General features: G+C 40.1%; 1 protein-coding gene across 1 annotated transcript in view; it reads right to left on the reverse strand.

Annotated features, from left to right (window-relative positions):
* LOC137063182 (major intrinsically disordered NOTCH2-binding receptor 1-like) overlaps positions 1–18,135 on the reverse strand; it is a 77,676-nt gene that overhangs the window by 915 nt on the left and 58,626 nt on the right. Inside the window, exons 2-3 of the mRNA XM_067434251.1 lie at positions 5,795–6,025; positions 3,576–3,678 (exon numbers count right to left, since the gene is read on the reverse strand). Of these exons, the coding sequence (XP_067290352.1) occupies positions 3,576–3,678; positions 5,795–6,025 (334 nt within the window). The remainder of the gene's footprint in view (positions 1–3,575; positions 3,679–5,794; positions 6,026–18,135) is intronic.

Raw genomic sequence — 18,135 nt, forward strand, 5'->3', positions numbered from 1 at the left:
AACAATAAATGTTGTGTTTTCATGTAATTTTACAAAATAAATATACATACATTTAATTTATTTTAATTAATATTTATTAATTTCAGAATAAACTTGTACATTTAATTGTTGTTTTATTGAACTCATTATTTATTTAATTATTTTATTTTGAGTTATTTGGTCCTCTACAGGTCCTTCTCAAAAATTGTGCATATTGTGATAAAGTTCATTATCTTCAATAATGTAATGATAAAATTAAACTTTCATATATTTTAGATTCATTGCACTCCAACTGAAATATTTCAGGTCTTTTATTGTTTTAATACTGATGATTTTGGCATACAGCTCATGAAAACCCAAAATTCCTATCTCAAAAAATTAGCATATCATGAAAAGGTTCTCTAAATGAGCTATTAACCTCATCATCTAAATCAACTAATTAACTCTAAACACCTGCAAAAGATTCCTGAGGCTTTTAAAAACTCCCAGCCTGGATCATTACTCAAAACCGCAATCATGGGTAAGACTGCTGCCCCGACCCTGTCCAGAAGGCCATCATTGACACCCTAAAGCAAGAGGGTAAGACACAGAAAGAAATTTCTGAACGAATAGGCTGTTCCTAGAGTGCTTTATCAAGGCACCTCAGAGGGAAGTCCGTGGGAAGGAAAAAGTGTGGCAAAAAACGCTGCACAACGAGAAGAGGTGACCTGACCCTGAGGAAGATTGTGGAGAAGGACCGATTCCAGACCTTGGGGGATGTGCGGAAGCAGTGGACTGAGTCTGGAGTAGAAACATCCAGAGCCACCGTGCACAGGCGTTTGCAGGAAATGGGCTACAGGTGCCGCATTCCCCAGGTCAAGACACTTTTAGGCTACAGAGAAGCAGCACTGGACTGTTGCTCAGTGGTCCAAAGTACTTTTTTCGAATGAAAGCAAATTTTGCATGTCATTCGGAAATCAAGGTGGCAGAGTCTGGAGGAAGACTGGGGAGAAGGAAATGCCAAAATGCCTGAAGTCCAGTGTCAAGTACCCACAGTCAGTGATGGTCTGGGGTTCCATGTCAGCTGCTGGTGTTGGTCCACTGTGTTTTATCAAGGGCAGGGTCAATGCAGCTAGCTATCAGGAGATTTTGGAGCACTTCATGCTTCTATCTGCTGAAAAGCTTTATGGAGATGATTTCATTTTTCAGCACAATCTGGCACCCGCTCACAGTGCCAAAACCACTGGTAAATGGTTTACTGACCATGGTATTACTGTGCTCAATTGGCCTGCCAACTCTCCTGACCTGAACCCCATAGAGAATCTGTGGGATATTGTGAAGAGAAAGTTGAGAGATGCAAGACCCAACACTCTGGATGAGCTTAAGGCCGCTATCGAAGCATCCTGGGCCTCCATAACACCTCAGCAGTGCCACAGGCTGATTGCCTCCATGCCACGCCGCATTGAAGCAGTCATTTCTGCAAAAGGATTCCCGACCAAGTATTGAGTGCATAACTGAACATAATTATTTGAAGGTTGACTTTTTTATATATTAAAAACGCTTTTCTTTTATTGGTCGGATGAAATATGCACATTTTTTGAGATAGGAATTTTGGGTTTTCATGAGCTGTATGCCAAAATCATCAGTATTAAAACAATAAAAGACCTGAAATATTTCAGTTGGTGTGCAATGAATCTAAAATATATGAAAGTTTATTTTTTATTACTACATTATGGAAAATAATGAACTTTATCACAATATGCTAATTTTTTAAGAAGGACCTGTATAGCCAATCAGCAGGTAAGGGGCGTCTCTAATAATGATGGGGAAAAGAGATCGCTCAGTGCATGTCATTATTCAAAACACTCGACACACGATGGACAAAAGCTGAGAACTAATATATGCTGATTTGCTTGAATATGCTTGTGTGTCATGTTCGCTTTTTTGTCCATTTGCGATCGTATTGTCGCTCACTTCAGCGATGATAAAGACCCGTTCATTTCCACACCATATAGAGCATCTAAATCTCCTCACTGTCTGTTACAAGCGTCAGCTCACAAAATGTTTCCGACAAGTACGATACTATAGAGTTGTTCATGAGAACTGTTTGTGTTTTTGTGATAAAAGGGACGACTTTTTCATTGAATATTCGACCTAGATTAGTAACACATAGATTCTGCCATAGTTGTTGCCTGGTTTACATGTGTGCGGGGCCGAGCTATCAATATAGGGGCGAGACCCTTTTGGGGGTAGGGACGTGTTTGTTTTGGGGATTTGAAAAATCAACAACGGTTACCAGAAAGCACTTACCCCACCTTTAAAGGGATAGTTCACATTAAAATTAAAATTAAAAAGTTATCATTTACTGTTCTAATGCCATATGCCCTTTGTTCCTATATATATATATATATATATATATATATATATATATATATATATATATATATATATATATATATATATATATATATATATATATATATATATATCAGGACATTATTAAAAAATAATGAATAATAATTATATATAGTGTTTATTTTATTTTATTTTATTATATATTGCAGCATTGTCTTCTCTTCCACGTTTGTTTTCAAACCTCAAATAAAGATTCAAACGGTCATGAATCAGCTTATTGATTCATGATTTGGATTGCATGTCAAAATGCTGAGAGAGAGAGAGAGAGAGAGAGAGAGAGAGAGAGAGAGAGAGAGAGAGAGAGAGAGAGAGAGAGAGAGAGAGAGAGAGAGAGAGAGAGAGAGAGAGAGAGAGAGAGAGAGAGAGAGAGAGAGAGAGAGAGAGAGAGAGAGAGAGAGAGAGAGAGAGAGGGAGGAGTAGCAGAACAAGAACGGAATATAATGAGATTTGCAAGCGATGGCCCACACGTGTCTGAGTCCAGCATACATATAAGCAAAACGATCTATAACAGTGCAGTACTATTACGTATATAAAAAAAATTATTATTACATTTTTACCTTTTACTATTACATTTTTATTAAAGTGGAATGGCTATGTTTAGGGTAGGTTTTGTAGCTGCTGTAATTAATTCCCATACAATAGGCCATTATTTCATTGTATAATTAATTGTATGTTTTGTAAATATTTTTGTACCTGATTATAGAGCAATATAATTTTGCCTTTCAAAACTGATCAATGGCTATCAGTGAAATCCACTTAAGACATTCATAGGTTGATATTTTCTGTTATGTGAGGCGTAACTTGAAGTGTGCATTTCCAACTCACACCTGTGAAGATTGCACTTCTTTTGTTGTTATAGTAATATGACAAACATTAATAATAACCCAGCAATTTTTTTTATTATTATTATTGTTTTTTTATTACATGACAAGGCTTGTGGTGTAATAAAAGACTAAATGCAATTTAGATTTTTTTTAAAATATACCAATGATCATATTGACCCAACCCTTTATACTATATGAAATGATGTGAAGTGTTTTCTTTTGTTTAGCTGAACTGTCAGATTGTTCTAGGACTTGATGCAGACTAGAGTGAATGGCAGGCATGGCTCCATCAGTTTCTTGATTGTGTTACCACTATTGGCACAGTAATAATGATCACTACTGCACAAACTAACAGAATGATGAATGCAAATGTTTTACAAATTTTGTTCCTCTTCATTTCAGCTGCTTTCTTCTTGAGCAGAGAATCATAGCCGGGGGTGTAGAGATCTTCCAGCCAGAAGCTCAGCTCTTTTGGGTCTTGCTGAAACACACAAAAAACATTTAGAACATTATTCTTTCTGAGTTTACTGCATTTTAAAAGTAAACTCTATGAATTTCAGACTGTTATATTTAGCTATACATGATAACTAAATAATTTATGGGATGTTAACCATTAAATTGGCTGATCAAACTGCAATACAGGATAAGTAGAATATGTTAATTAGAATTTCACCTCAATGTTGCTTTTTATTGTTTACACACAGCAACATTATTCATGATTGTTAATTGTTTACAGCTTGTCAAGATTATTGTCATGGTGATGTGTAGACAGACTGAAGTAGCAGGTAGATTGTAGCAACTTATAATGTAATAGCTACACACAATGTAATAAGTATTAGATTATAATTGTAATAAAAACGTAAATATCAAAACATAAAATACTGAGCTTATAATGTAATGAAATGTTACATAATGAGAAATTTATTACATTATAAACTCATCAAAAACATGTAATATTTTCATTATTGTGATATCTTTTAAAAGAAAAAAAATGTATTTCCAGTATTTTCAAAATCTAAATAATTTGAATCTTAAACTACTTTTGAAATGCAACATTTAAAGGTGCCCTAAGGGCAAAAATTGTCCAAATACAGTTTTACAGGTCCATTTACAACCCTAGAAATTGTCCCTAGAATGTAATGCTCTGTTTTTTGCCTTATTTGATGGGTCATGAATATTAAATATGCATACATTTATTTTTGTTGTTGTTATTATTATTATTATTATTATTATTATTATTATTATTATTATTATTATTACTTTATTTGTATGATGATTCCTTTATAGTACATTTAAAAAATGTAAATCCAGTCTTAACCTGCATACAAAATCCACCAGATTACTGCTACTGCTACTACTCTCCAAAGGTGATTTTTATACTGTACAAACTTTTTACAAACATTTTAATAGTGTTGGTATTTAACACTGTTTGTCAGGAACTGAAGAAATGCAAAATAAAAGTCCATGACCTAAACTAAACTGAAGTTATTTTCCACAGGCTTAAGTGATTAGAATCATAATCACAATAGCACTTAAAAAAGAAACCATGTTGATGTTTGAAATCAACCCAAACAAACAGACCCCTCCTTTCCTTGCTTTGCCCCTAAAATGCACAAACGGTTTCAGTACCATAACCATGGTTCCCTGAGAAGGGGAGATCACGTGAGTGGACACATCCCTAAATGCTGATTGGCAACAAGTGTGTTGTCATGCTCAGTCTGATCCACTTTCAAAAGTGTTTCTAAGAAATAGCTTACTGCGCCTTTAAATCCAATAGCCTAATTATTATACACCACAGAAATAATATGCAGAGTTTTAGAGTAACAGAATACATTTTGTATTAGAGTTTTATATTTAAAATAGAAAATATGATTAACTGTATTCAGTTACAGTTACAATTGAAATGACTGATAAATTATATTTAAAAGTATTAAGGGAATACTTAAGGGATTAAATTTTTTTGTCATTTGTTTAATATTTAGTGACAAATGTATTGATTGTGAATTCTGAGTGATTGAACAGCAAAAAACACTCTCTTACAATATACTGTAATTACGTTCCCAGGGAGTAGAGTAAAAGGTGTATAAGATGTCATTAAGTAAATATCTGCAATATGTTTCTATTATTATAGCTTAACATAAAACAGTTTAAAATGCTTTGATAGATTAAACATAAATCCGTTCACTTTGTCTATGTTGCAGTCTTGAATTAAATAATGTTTATATTAGAAATGCATTAGACTTAAGCAATGTATAAAACTAAAATAAAATATACTTTTTAACTTGTTCTATAAAAATAATAATGCATGTGCATTCAGAAAAGTTGTTTTATACACAGTGAATATTTTATCTTTTTTTGTTGTTGTTGTTATACTTAAAATATCTGATTAAAAAAATCTGCCAGCGTTGGAAAATTAATCTAAAGAATGAGATTACTTACCTTGAGTAATCTAATGTTACAAATTATATTTTACAGCATGTATTCTGTAACATGGAATACAATTTAAAAGTAACTATCCTAACCCTGACCATATCACATTCTCATAATCTGATGTTATTAGATTGCAATATCCAGTGTGCATTTGATGATAATAGTACCTTAATATAGTCTCCCAGCTGTCCATGTGCAGTTTGTCTATCATAGTCCTGAATGGTCCAGGATGGTTTGGACTTATTCTCCTCCGTGTGGATGATGTTGATGTGAGAATAGAGAGGGTTCTGCTTGATTTTTGGTTTTAGAGTTTGAGGAGTGATGTGTTTCTCCAGCTCTCTGTCTTCAAATTCGTACCTGCTTGCTGGTGCCTTTCCTTCCTTTACTCTCTCCATCTCCTACACAAAACAGTGAAATTTATGAAGAGTTAAAATTTCAATAAAATGTTCATTGTTGTAAAAAACTTTTTTTTTTTTTTTTTACTAGAGTGGATTCCCATGTTGGCCCATGCCTGTCAACAGGAGCATCAAAATAGTCATACAACTGCTCTGTGTGATTATTGTCTGAAGCTCTCTCATGTCAGTTATTTCTTATTTATCCAGCCTGAATTCACACTTTCGCAAAGTGATATTGCTTTTTGCAGTTATTGAAGTAGTTTGGAAATTAAATCTCCTCCAGTGAGTTCCTAGATTGGGGAAACCCAGGCTGAGCTGCTGTCAGTTTGATTTCGCCCTGCAGCTCAGTCTGGAAACCTGTACATTCATTTCTACTGCTTCTGTTACACTTTTTCAGGAACCAATCATAGACTGGCTTCACCTGGTGTGCTTTTGGTGGGTTTAACATGATGACGGATAGAGAAGCGATGTGTCGTTGCCCATTGATCACACCTCTTGTGGTCTGATTGGTTGAAGGACTATCCAACTGTGTACAGTTATTTGAATTTTGCCTGTTTATCATGCATCTTGTGCAGTATAAAATACATAGCAAACTCCCCAGACCAATGTGTAACAGCATTTTTTTTTGACTAGCTAATTCACCATATCCCCCAGAGTTAGATAAGTCCATACATACCTTTTTTTATCTCTGTGCGTGCCATAACTCTTTCCGACGGACCCATCGCTAGCCTAGCTTAGCATATAGATGAACCTACTGCTTAATAAGTGACAAAATAATGCCATGCTATTAACATGTTGTGATGTGTATAGTTACATTGTGTACTAAGACCGACGGAAAATTAAAAGTTGCTATTTTCTAGACCGATATGGCTAGGAACTACCCTCTCATTCCTGTATAATAATCAGGGAACTTTGCTGCCGTACCATGGATTCAGCAGGCGCATAATTATGCAGCACCTAAAAATAGTCCCTAGCACGCTCTCTGTCCAAGCAGGTTGTCACGTTGGTTATGTTGACTGAAGTTTTCAAAAAGAACAATTTTACTCTCATCAGTCCACAAAATGTTCCTCCATTTCTCTTTAGGCCAGTTGATGTGTTCTTTGGCGAATTGTAACCTCTTCTGCACATGCCTTTTTTTTAACAGAGGGACTTTGCGGGGGATTCTTGAAAATAGATTAGCTTCACACAGACGTCTTCTAACTGTCACAGTACTTACAGGTAACTCCAGACTGTCTTTGATCATCCTGGAGGTGATCATTGGCTGAGCCTTTGCCATTCTGGTTATTCTTCTATCCATTTTGATGGTTGTCTTCCGTTTTCTTCCACGTCTCTCTGGTTTTGCTCTCCATTTTAAGGCATTGGAGATCATTTTAGCTGAACAGCCTATCATTTTTTGCACCTCTTTATAGGTTTTCCCCTTTCTAATCAACTTTTTAATCAAAGTACGCTGTTCTTCTGAACAATGTCTTGAACGACCCATTTTCCTCAGCTTTCAAATGCATGTTCAACAAGTGTTGGCTTCATCCTTAAATAGGGGCCACCTGATTCACACCTGTTTCTTCACAAAATTGATGACCTCAGTGATTGAATGTCACACTGCTATTTTTTTGAACACACCCCTTTCAACTAATTCAACTAATTGCCCAATTGCACAGCCTTAAGAGCGTGCATATCATGAATGCTGGGTCTCATTTGTTTTCTGAGAATCTACTGAACCTACTGGTAACTTGTTTGCCACGTAGCAATAAAAAAATATACGATAAACCTTGATTATTCTGGTTAGTCACATTGTACTGCTACACTCTAAAAAATGCTGGGTTAAAAACAACCCAAGTTGGGTTGAAAATGCACCGACCCAACAATTGGGTTGTTTTAACCCAATGGTTGAGTTGTTCTTACCCAGCAATTGGGTTGTCTTAAGCAACATTTAACCCAACCACTGGGTTAAAACAACTCAATTGTTGGGTTGGTGCATTTTCAACCCAACTTGGGTTGTTTTTAACCCAGCATTTTTTAGAGTGTATTATTTTGAACAATACTGTATATATATATTTTTATCATATTTTTGGAAGTTTTAGTTTTAGCTATTTTAGGGGGATATCTGTGTGTGCAGGTGACTATTACTGTGCATAATTATTAGGCAACTTAACAAAAAACAAATTTATACCCATTTCAATTATTTATTTTTACCAGTGAAACCAATAAAACATCTCAACATTCACAAATATACATTTCTGACATTCAAAAACCAAACAAAAACAAATCAGTGACCAATATAGCCACCTTTCTTTGCAAGGACACTCAAAAGCCTGCCATCCATGGATTCTGTCAGTGTTTTGATCTGTTCACCATCAACATTGCGTGCAGCAGCAACCACAGCCTCCCAGACACTTCAGAGAGGTGTACTGTTTTCCCTCCTTGTAAATCGCACATTTGATGATGGACCACAGGTTCTCAATGGGGTTCAGATCAGGGGAACAAGGAGGCCATATCATTAGATTTTCTTCTTTTATACCCTTTCTTGCCAGCCACGCTGTGGAGTACTTGGACGCGTGTGATGGAGCATTGTCCTGCATGAAAATCATGTTTTTCTTGAAGGATGCAGACTTCTTCCTGTACGACTGCTTGAAGAAGGTGTCTTCCAGAAACTGGCAGTAGGACTGGGAGTTGAGCTTGACTCCATCCTCAACCCGAAAAGGCCCCACAAACTCATCTTTGATGATACTAGCCCAAACCAGTACTCCACCTCCACCTTGCTGGCGTCTGAGTCGGACTGGAGCTCTCTGCCCTTTACCAATCCAGCCACGAGCCCATCCATCTGGCCCATCAAGACTCACTCTCATTTTATCAGTCCATAAAACCTTAGAAAAATCAGTCTTGAGATATTTCTTGGCCCAGTCTTGACGTTTCAGCTTGTGTGTCTTGTTCAGTGGTGGTTGACTTTCTGCCTTTCTTACCTTGGCCATGTCTCTGAGTATTGCACACCTTGTGCTTTTGGGCACTCCAGTGATGTTGCAGCTCTGAAATATGGCCGAACTGGTGGCAAGTGGCATCTTGGCAGCTGCACGCTTGACTTTTCTCAGTTCACGGGCAGTTATTTTGCGCCTTGGTTTTTCCACACGCTTCTTGCGACCCTGTTGACTATTTTGAATGAAACGCTTGATTGTTCGATGATCACGCATCAGAAGCTTGGCTATTTTAAGACTGCTGCATCCCTCTGCAATATATCTCACTATTTTTGACTTTTCTGAGCCTGTCAAGTCCTTCTTTTGACCCATTTTGCCAAAGGAAAAGAAGTTGCCTAATAATTATGCACACCTGATATAGGGTGTTGATGTCATTAGACCACACCCCTTCTCATTACAGAGATGCACATCACCTAATATGCTTAAATGGTAGTAGGCTTTCCAGCCTATACAGCTTGGAGTAAGACAACATGCATAACGAGGATGATGTGGTCAAAATACTCATTTGCCTAATAATTCTGCACTCCCTTTATTTAATAATAGGCTTTGTGAATTATTGATTGATATTGTCATGTAGATACCAATTTTAATAAGACTTGAAAGACTATGACCACCATGCACTATGATGCTTATATAATGCATTTTAATGAATAAAAAGCAAATTGATCAATTAATTATAATAATTGTATTATATTGTTGATTAATGTAAACAAATAACACCGATGTATTCTCTTAATGGCTTCCAGGTTTCAACAAATGAACTTAAGAATAGACTTGAATTATAATGATTAATTATGACTACTATGTATGCCTTATAATGATAATGCTTTAGCATCCTATTTAATATTATGTTTTTTTCCAATGGTAAGAGCTACAGACCCTCTCATCTCCCAGTAGTAAGACAATCTCTGGACTGTATCTTTAAAGGCCGGAACACACCAAGCCGACGGTCGGCCGTCGGGCAGTTTTTGTGCGTCGGCCAACTAAGTTTCCTCGGTGTGTTCCACACAGTTCCACGCCGTCGGCTGGCGTTGGTCCTCGTCGGCTGTTTTTCAGCCGATTCGACATGTTAAATCGGCGTCGCCGCATGTCGGTCAGTCGGGACATATGATCGTTCTGATTTGCTGTTCAGCTAGCGAACCAGTGCACGAGAAAATAAAACGGAAGTGACGAAGCAAGTAAACGACAGAGTCAAGAGGGAACACAGAACGCCTGTCTCCTCCATAGACAGTAAAAGAAAGGTGTCGTCTCATTTGATTATATTCCTCATTCCGATACATGTTAACACATGTTAATATATATGGCTGTGTAGACCGAGGCAAGTGAAGACAAACTGATCAGCATGATCCAGCAAAGGCCAGCTTAGTATCACACTACGGGAAAATGTTAACGTTATGTCAACTGTGTGGCGAAAGCAGAACCGTGGCGTGAGATCGCAAATAAACTTGTCATGTCAGGTAAGATTTCCTTTTTTGCAATAGTTTTTTCTTCTTCAGTAGTCCATATTTAAAAAAACCCTGCATGTTAGATTGTTGTGTGCAACTTTCATCTTTGCACAGCAGTTAATTTCACATTCAAAACGCACTAAAGATATCAAAACACTTAATGCATGTCTTTATGTCCAAAAGCAATGATAAATCCACAGTTTAGCCCTCATATATTTCGGTTGTACTAACTGTGTGGAGAGTTTTGCAAAAGTGACCTAAATGTATTGAGAAATGTGTTCTAGCGACTGTAAAAAAAAAAAGCTGTCATCCAGAATACATCCAGTTAAAAGTAGAACAAAAATGAACATTACAATAGCCATGAAATTGACATAACTCAGCGTAATGTTTTTTTTTTGTCCCTCAGAGAAAGAGCTCAAGAAGCGGTGGGATTCATTGCGAACCCAGTACATGTGTTACAAGAAACATGGACCCTCAGGAAGTTCTGGAGCTCAGAAGACCCACCTGCAGTTTCTAGAACCTCACACAAAAAGGAAGGAGTGCACCTCAAATCTAACTATCAGGGTACACACACACACACACACACACACACACACACACACACACACACACACACACACATATATATATATATATATATATATATATATATATATATATATATGTATATATATATATATATATATGTGTGTGTGTGTATAATTTATTTTATTTATTTTTTCTTTCCATTTGGACAAATGAACATTTTGCTTTTGGTAAAGTGGCCAATGAATGTTCAGATGGGTCTATTTACAAGTAATTCAACAAATCAACTTCCACAATGTGCATCTGAATAGATCCATTTAGCCAATTTGCAGGGTATTGTTTTAGCTATGCCCTGTTATTGTTATGGGTTATTGGTGATTAAGTGTAAGAATCTATTGTATCACATTGTTCACATTTTGATTGTTTCTTTAAGGAACCTTTGTCTGAAAGTGAATCCTGTTTACCCTCAGATGGTACCAACAGTGACACCTGGATTGGCACCCGTGAGGAGCCCAGCTTCATTACGGCGGAGCTACGGCCCAGTACACCCTTGGCTGAATCTACACATATAGCTACTTTTATACAGGGTATCCGCGGGGTCTTGAAAAGTCTTAAAAGGTGATAAATCAATTTTGGGAAAATTAAGACCCTTATAAAGTATTAAAAAGTCTTATCACGGCTATATAAAGTCTTACATTTTGAAATTCTGTGCATCATCCGAGAGCGCGCGCGAGTCTCACAGCGCGCAAATAATGATTTCTCTTTCAAGTCTTGCGCTTAAACGGACAAACTCACACAAGAAGTATGTCAACATGTCCATCTTGAGTATCCAAGCAGACATAGTCTGAATATGCCTTAAGTGAACTGTATAGTGTGCACAGTCGAGAAGACGAGCATATCCCTGCCTCAGGTCTTAAAGGCGCAGTAGCCTTTACTGCTGTCTGAGTGATGTCCTTATATTTAGTTTGACATTAAACAATGCTCTTGATTGAATAGCTTTTGTAAGTTTAATCAGGATTAAACTTTCATTTAAACAGTTAAATATGCAGTTATTTTACATTTGATTACTTTATTCAATTTCTGTACCTTTCTGCAGGCCAGTAGGCATGTACATTATTATTTAATGTACACATGAGTGAGGTCGAGTTAAACATTTTAGTTTGAATTTTATTTTTCGGTTTTCGCCTTTGGTTTCTTCTTTTTTGGTTTCGGCCAAGAATTATGATTTCGGTGCATCCCATTATAAAAATGTTCTGCTCGGTATGTTGTCAACACGCTTCAAAGATGCCAGAACGAATAGTTTCATTCTGGGGACTAAAAACCATAAAACTGGAAGCCATAAAAGACCACAAATCATTGTGAAAATGTCAGTATTTCATTGAGACTTGAGATTTGTAGAGCTTGTAGTATTAATTTGTTAAAACCAAAAAAGTGGCTGGTAAAAACATTGAGTGGTAGACTTTGAAAAAAGTTAATTTCCATCCCTGGCGAGCGCTGTCTACGGGTGACGTCATGTATTTTGTGAAATGCGCAGTTAGGTGATGTGTCGCCCTCCATACGCTGTAAAACAGATATGCAATATAAACAATACAAAATTGGCCTATGATAGAGATTGTAAGTCTACATTCGACTACAACTGTTTATTAAAGGTTTGTTGCCGATTAGAACTTGAAGTGAGATGGGGTCTTAAAATATTTTGAGAAGGTCTTTAAAAAGTCTTAAAAAGGTCTTGAAATTAACTTCAGGATTCCTGCATATACCCTGTTTATAGCTATTCTCTATATAGCTATTTGTGCCCATTGTACTGAACATTGGAAAATAAAAAACTTTGACTTTGGGTACTTGCATTCACAGTTCTTTATGTAAAAAAGGATCACAAAACACAAGATGATGCAGAATTCTAACCCTTATTTTGCTATTTGACATCTAACTAGCAGAGTAAATAAACACATCTTTATTGATGTTTTAATTTAAGAATAAATAGATTTTCAATTAATAGAGACATATTTTCATAATGTGTTACTTCCACAATACAATGTTATCAAAGTGCAATATCTGTAAACTAATAGTTAGCATGGTTACTGTCAGTTAAGTTCAGTGTATGGTTTAGTGTTACATTATTTTCATTAACATTTCTGTGCCACTGGAGATTTCATTTCCAAACTGCTGTTATGTGATGTGCAAGAAGCAGCATGATATCATTTTGAAGAAATGTCACCATAGGCATGTTTCCAATGAAAAAAATATATACAAATTCTGTCATAATTCATTGAACTAGCACCAAGCATTGTCACAAACATAATTTGCTGTAAATCAGAATGCGTCATACACATATATTTATTTTAACAATCCTTTGGGTAAGTGGCCATTGTTCAGATTGTGTCACATTAACTTCCACAATGCATCTGAATGAGCCAATTTGCAGGGTATTGTTTGAGCTATGCCCTGTTATTGTTATGGTTCATTGATAGGTGAACAAGTGTAATAATCTATGGTTTCACATTTTGACTTCGGGTATGGTTTCACCCATTTAGTGAGCGTTTCTTTGTATTTTTCGCGTCCGCTTCTACCTTTCCTCTTCCACAAGTAAAAGACCAAGGGCTGACAATGGCAATGCCATTTGCAACGTTCTGAAATGCACGAATCCGTCTGTGTGGGGAAACGAAAAAGACAGCTGATCTCTTTATAGCTCTTCCGGTTTCCCGCTTCGAATAACGAAAACAGACTACTGCCACCAGCTGGGACGGAAAGGTATTTCCTCTAACGCAGGCGCAGAACGGACGCGCTATTGGCCGTCTGATGTCGAGCGTCGGCTTGGTGTGTCAGGGCAACTTTGGACCGCTTTGGACCCAAGACGCTGCCAACGTGAGCCGACTCAGCAGTTTGCTTTCGTCGCCACTAGTTGATCGGCGTCGGCTTGGTGTGTTCCTAGCTTAACACTAATTAAACACCTGGACTAGTTAATACATGCATTGCAGGTGTGTTGGAGTAGGTCTGCAAAAAAGTAGCCTTCCAGGAGCAGGATTGGACACCCCTACCCAACATTAAACCCTACCAAGTTGAAATAACAACAGATGTTCACTCCCAACTCGTCATATATTAAGGCTTGGACAGGAGCTACTGGTGTCCTTATTTACCACACAGTAACACTTTAGTTCAATTTTTTCAACATTAATGAATAAATAGCATACTTATTTACATTCTAGTTTGTCTTTGGCATGGCAAATAGTAAATAAATAAAGATTTTTTACACAGCTCCTTTACATAGAGGGACAGTTTAACATCACTAAAGTTCAATACCTACCATAAATTCATGTAACACAATGCTCTGGTATGGACTAGATAGAAGACCATTGTCCAGAATGTGGACTGTTTTATTGTGCCTTTATCTCTGTTGTACTGTATGTGTAGCTTGTATGCTATTCGTATTGTAGTTTACATTTCAGGACATGTTTAGCACTGTTTTTTTAAGTAGCTAGGGAGAGTTATTAGCCTCAATTGTGCTTATGATAGTAAATATCTATTTTTATTCCTTTCCTTTAGAACCATACTTACACTGTAAAGCATCAAAGAGAATAGTGCCTGTGCATCTGTATGTTAAATGATATATATTAAACCCTTCAATGAATATCCCTGCCTTCCGTGTCCTGACTAGACACCCCATATTGGAGCCCCAGTACAATTTATGGTCCTTCAAGCCAGAGTAAAGTCAATGATATGGCAACCAGAAAAGAAGGAATCAGCCTACCTGTTTCACCTGTGCGCCCCAAATGCTCAGTGCAACGCACAAGATATCTGGATGATTTTTTAGTTGAATATACAGATCAGAATAGCTTAGCACAGATGCACAGGCACGAAGAGGAGAGGGAGCTACTCAGTCCTGCTAAAAGCATATTCTCAATGCCACCAATGCAGAATGCAAATGAAGCCATTGTTCATCAGGTTTTGGAGACAGCGTGGCAACAGAGTCAAATGGCCAAGAAACAAACAAAGCTTTTGGAGCTTTTCCTGCAGCACCATTCCCCTCAGACCTCAGCTCAGTGGTCAAGGAGGTCATCACGGCATCAGACCCCAGTACGCCAACTCCATACAGACAGGGGAGGTGAACCACAGCTTTTCCCAGTCCTTCCTCCTCCTCACCACCATAGAACTGAGGATCACCCAAGTCTAGCTACAGAGTTAACCCACCAGCTAGAACAAATGACACTTCCTCCACCTCTCAGCCGAGTCATTCAACCCCCTCCGCCCACGCTCGATCCACGCTATGACGTTCAAGCTATCAAGCAAGATACTGAACATGAACCACCCAAAAGGCCATCCCAGGGCCTACAGCAGTCACCAGGTGCCTCATCACATGGCTTACTCTCATCCTACCCCATATCAGGTAATTGTAAGCCCAACGCAGCCACACTCGGCAGCCAACATGAGAAAGTTAGGGAATCTCAGCTGGGAAATCCACATCTGGTGCCACCTGAGCCTCAAATCTATCTTCCACATGTTGCCCCTCCCAGATCGCTGCATGTAAATCCAGCTCTCGATCAGATTAGGCCTTCACCTGTGCACCAGTCAATACATCAACCTCCTTATGTACCCCAATCCTTCTACCAAGGGAACCCAGCCATGTTGGCCCATTATCCCTCCTACGGGTATCAGCATGCACCCCCCAATATAGAAGGCCCAACATTTCCTGACTTCACCAAAGAGGATAGAGCTCAATATGTGGAGCTACGCCTTTCCCTTAGCACACTCCTTCATCCTTCTCAGTCCGAGCACTGCAAGTATGCTATCTTGCTGAAGCATGTGAAGGTGTCACCTGCACATCACCTTGTGCTAGCTCATGCAGAATCTAATATGCCCTACTCTGAAGCTCTGAAATCATTGGATGAACGCTATGGACAACCATATCAGTTTGTGCTGAAGGAGAGAAGAACGCCTACCCCCCATCCGTGATGATAGAGCTCTTGATGAGTTCTCCATCAGAGTGCAGTCGCTTGTTGGGATGCTGAAAGCTCTCAGAGGCGAAGGCCATGAGGAACTCCACTGCGGATCCAATGTGAAGCGCCTTCTGAGCAGGCGCCCCAAGCGCCAGCAAGACAGATTTCATCGTTAACAGTATAGGAAGGACCCGGATAAACTGAAGCTAATGCTAACTGACTTTTCAGATTGGCTGAAGGCAGAGGTCAGATGCCTGGACATTGAGCCTTCACTTCAAACTCACAGTGAGAAGGATAAGAGAGAATTCAAGCAGCAGAAATCCAAGGTTAAGATTACTACTGTTCTGCATGGGACAGGTAATTCCAGTAACCATCCATTCGACACACCCTCCCAAGCAGCTCATTCTAACCGAATCCAAGGGAAGGGTAATATATACTGCCCTTACTGCGAGGCAGAACACTACCTCAGCCAATGTGAGAGATTCGCTAAGCTTACTAAAGCAGAGATGGTGGACTGGATTAAAGTCAAGAGAAGGTGCTGGAGATGTGGACTGTGGCAGGGGGGGCGTGGCTCAGCGAGTTCTGCAGCGGGAGAGAGAGCCGCGGGACGAGCAGTAAGTGAGTGGGTTGGACGCAGATTAATAACACCTGTCTTTCGTTTCAGTAAAGGGCGCGGAGAGAGTATAAAACGCCAGGATTAACGGAAGCAGGGGAGAGAGAGATGGACCACAGACGCGCACCCCAAGAGACTGAGTTTTGACCCGGAAGTCAGAAAGACCACAACCCGGAAGTGAATCTGTACAAGAGTGTTTATGAGAAGTCACACGCTTGAGTGCGCACGCTGTGTTTTGAGTTTAAGAAATAAAGTCGTCAGCAGTCTCGCCGACCCCCGTGTCCTCTTCCTTCCTTTCCTAACGAATCACTACACTGGTGCCGAAACCCGGGAGGGAAGAAGGACCCGCACCGCCGCCATGCAGAGCTCGTCCTCCACGCCACTTGCGGATATCATCTATCCCTCGCGGCCCTACATCGCGAACAACACCAAGCCCTGCTGGACCTCCGAACCGACTAGGAGAGGCGCTTCCAGGCCATCGTCCAGGCCCAGCAGGAGGACCGCGAGAGGTTCCGGAGCTGGGTCGGTCGGGAGGCTAACACCGAGGCCACCTGGCAGTCCACCGTGCCAGTGCACGTGCTGCTGCACAAGATGGGGCCTCAGGACGATCCGGAGGCTTTCCTGGAGCTTTTTCAAAAATCAGCGGAGGCCTGCGGTTGGCCCCGCGAACAATGCGCCTGATCCCCCTGCTTTCCGGCGAGGCCCAGGCGGCCGCACAACACCTACCGGTGGCGAACCTCCTGGTCTTCGACGACCTGAAGAGGGCCATCATCCAGCGGGTTGGCCGGTCGCCTGAACAACATCGGCAGCGCTTCCGGTCCTTGGACTGGGGCGGTGCCGGTCGGCCCTTCACGATGGCCCAGCAGCTCCGGGACTCATGCCGCAAGTGGCTATTGGCCGGGAAAAGCGACGTGGACCAGGTGGTCGATCTGGTGGTACTGGAGCAGTTTAACGCTTCGCTCCCCAAGAAAACGGCCGAGTGGGTCCAGTGCCACCGCCCCACGTCGCTGGACGCGGCCATCGACCTGGCGGAGGACCACATGGTGGCGTGCCCAGGGGTCGGCGAACCATTAGCTTCTACCTCTCTCTCTTCCCCCTCTCTTTCTCTCTCTCGCCCTGTCCCTCTTCCTAGGTCCCGTCCACCGGGCCCTCCTCGTGTTCCCCCCAGAGGCCGGGGTGGAATGGGCCAAGGCCAGTTCGGGGGTTCGAGGGCTCCGCCCAGGGGGGTGGGGCTTATGAGGGCAGGGGGGATATTGCTTCCAGGGCTTCGTTCTCTCCGCGCCCATTCTCCAACCCACTCCCTGCCACTGGAGTGGCGGGTAGGTCTGGGTTGGCCTGCTGGCCTTGCGGGGACCCGGATCATTTTGTGGACAGGTGTCCGGTGATGGAGTTTGGGACGATGATCCGGGTCCCGGGATCATTCAAAGGCGCATTCACAGGTGAACACCTAGGCCTCTCACAGTACTGCTACCAAGTTACCCAGCTCCAGAGAATATATCGACATCTACGAGGTCTGGCAATTTGTGGCCTAACAGTTGTGGCCGTTAGATACACTGCCTTTCAAAAGTGAGAGATTAGTGACTAGATCCAGGCAGGACAAGTACTCAGTGGACCTTTTAGAGTCTGAGAC

The sequence above is a fragment of the Pseudorasbora parva genome, chromosome 23 (genome assembly GCF_024679245.1).
Source record: "Pseudorasbora parva isolate DD20220531a chromosome 23, ASM2467924v1, whole genome shotgun sequence".
Taxonomy (NCBI): Eukaryota; Metazoa; Chordata; class Actinopteri; order Cypriniformes; family Gobionidae; genus Pseudorasbora; species Pseudorasbora parva.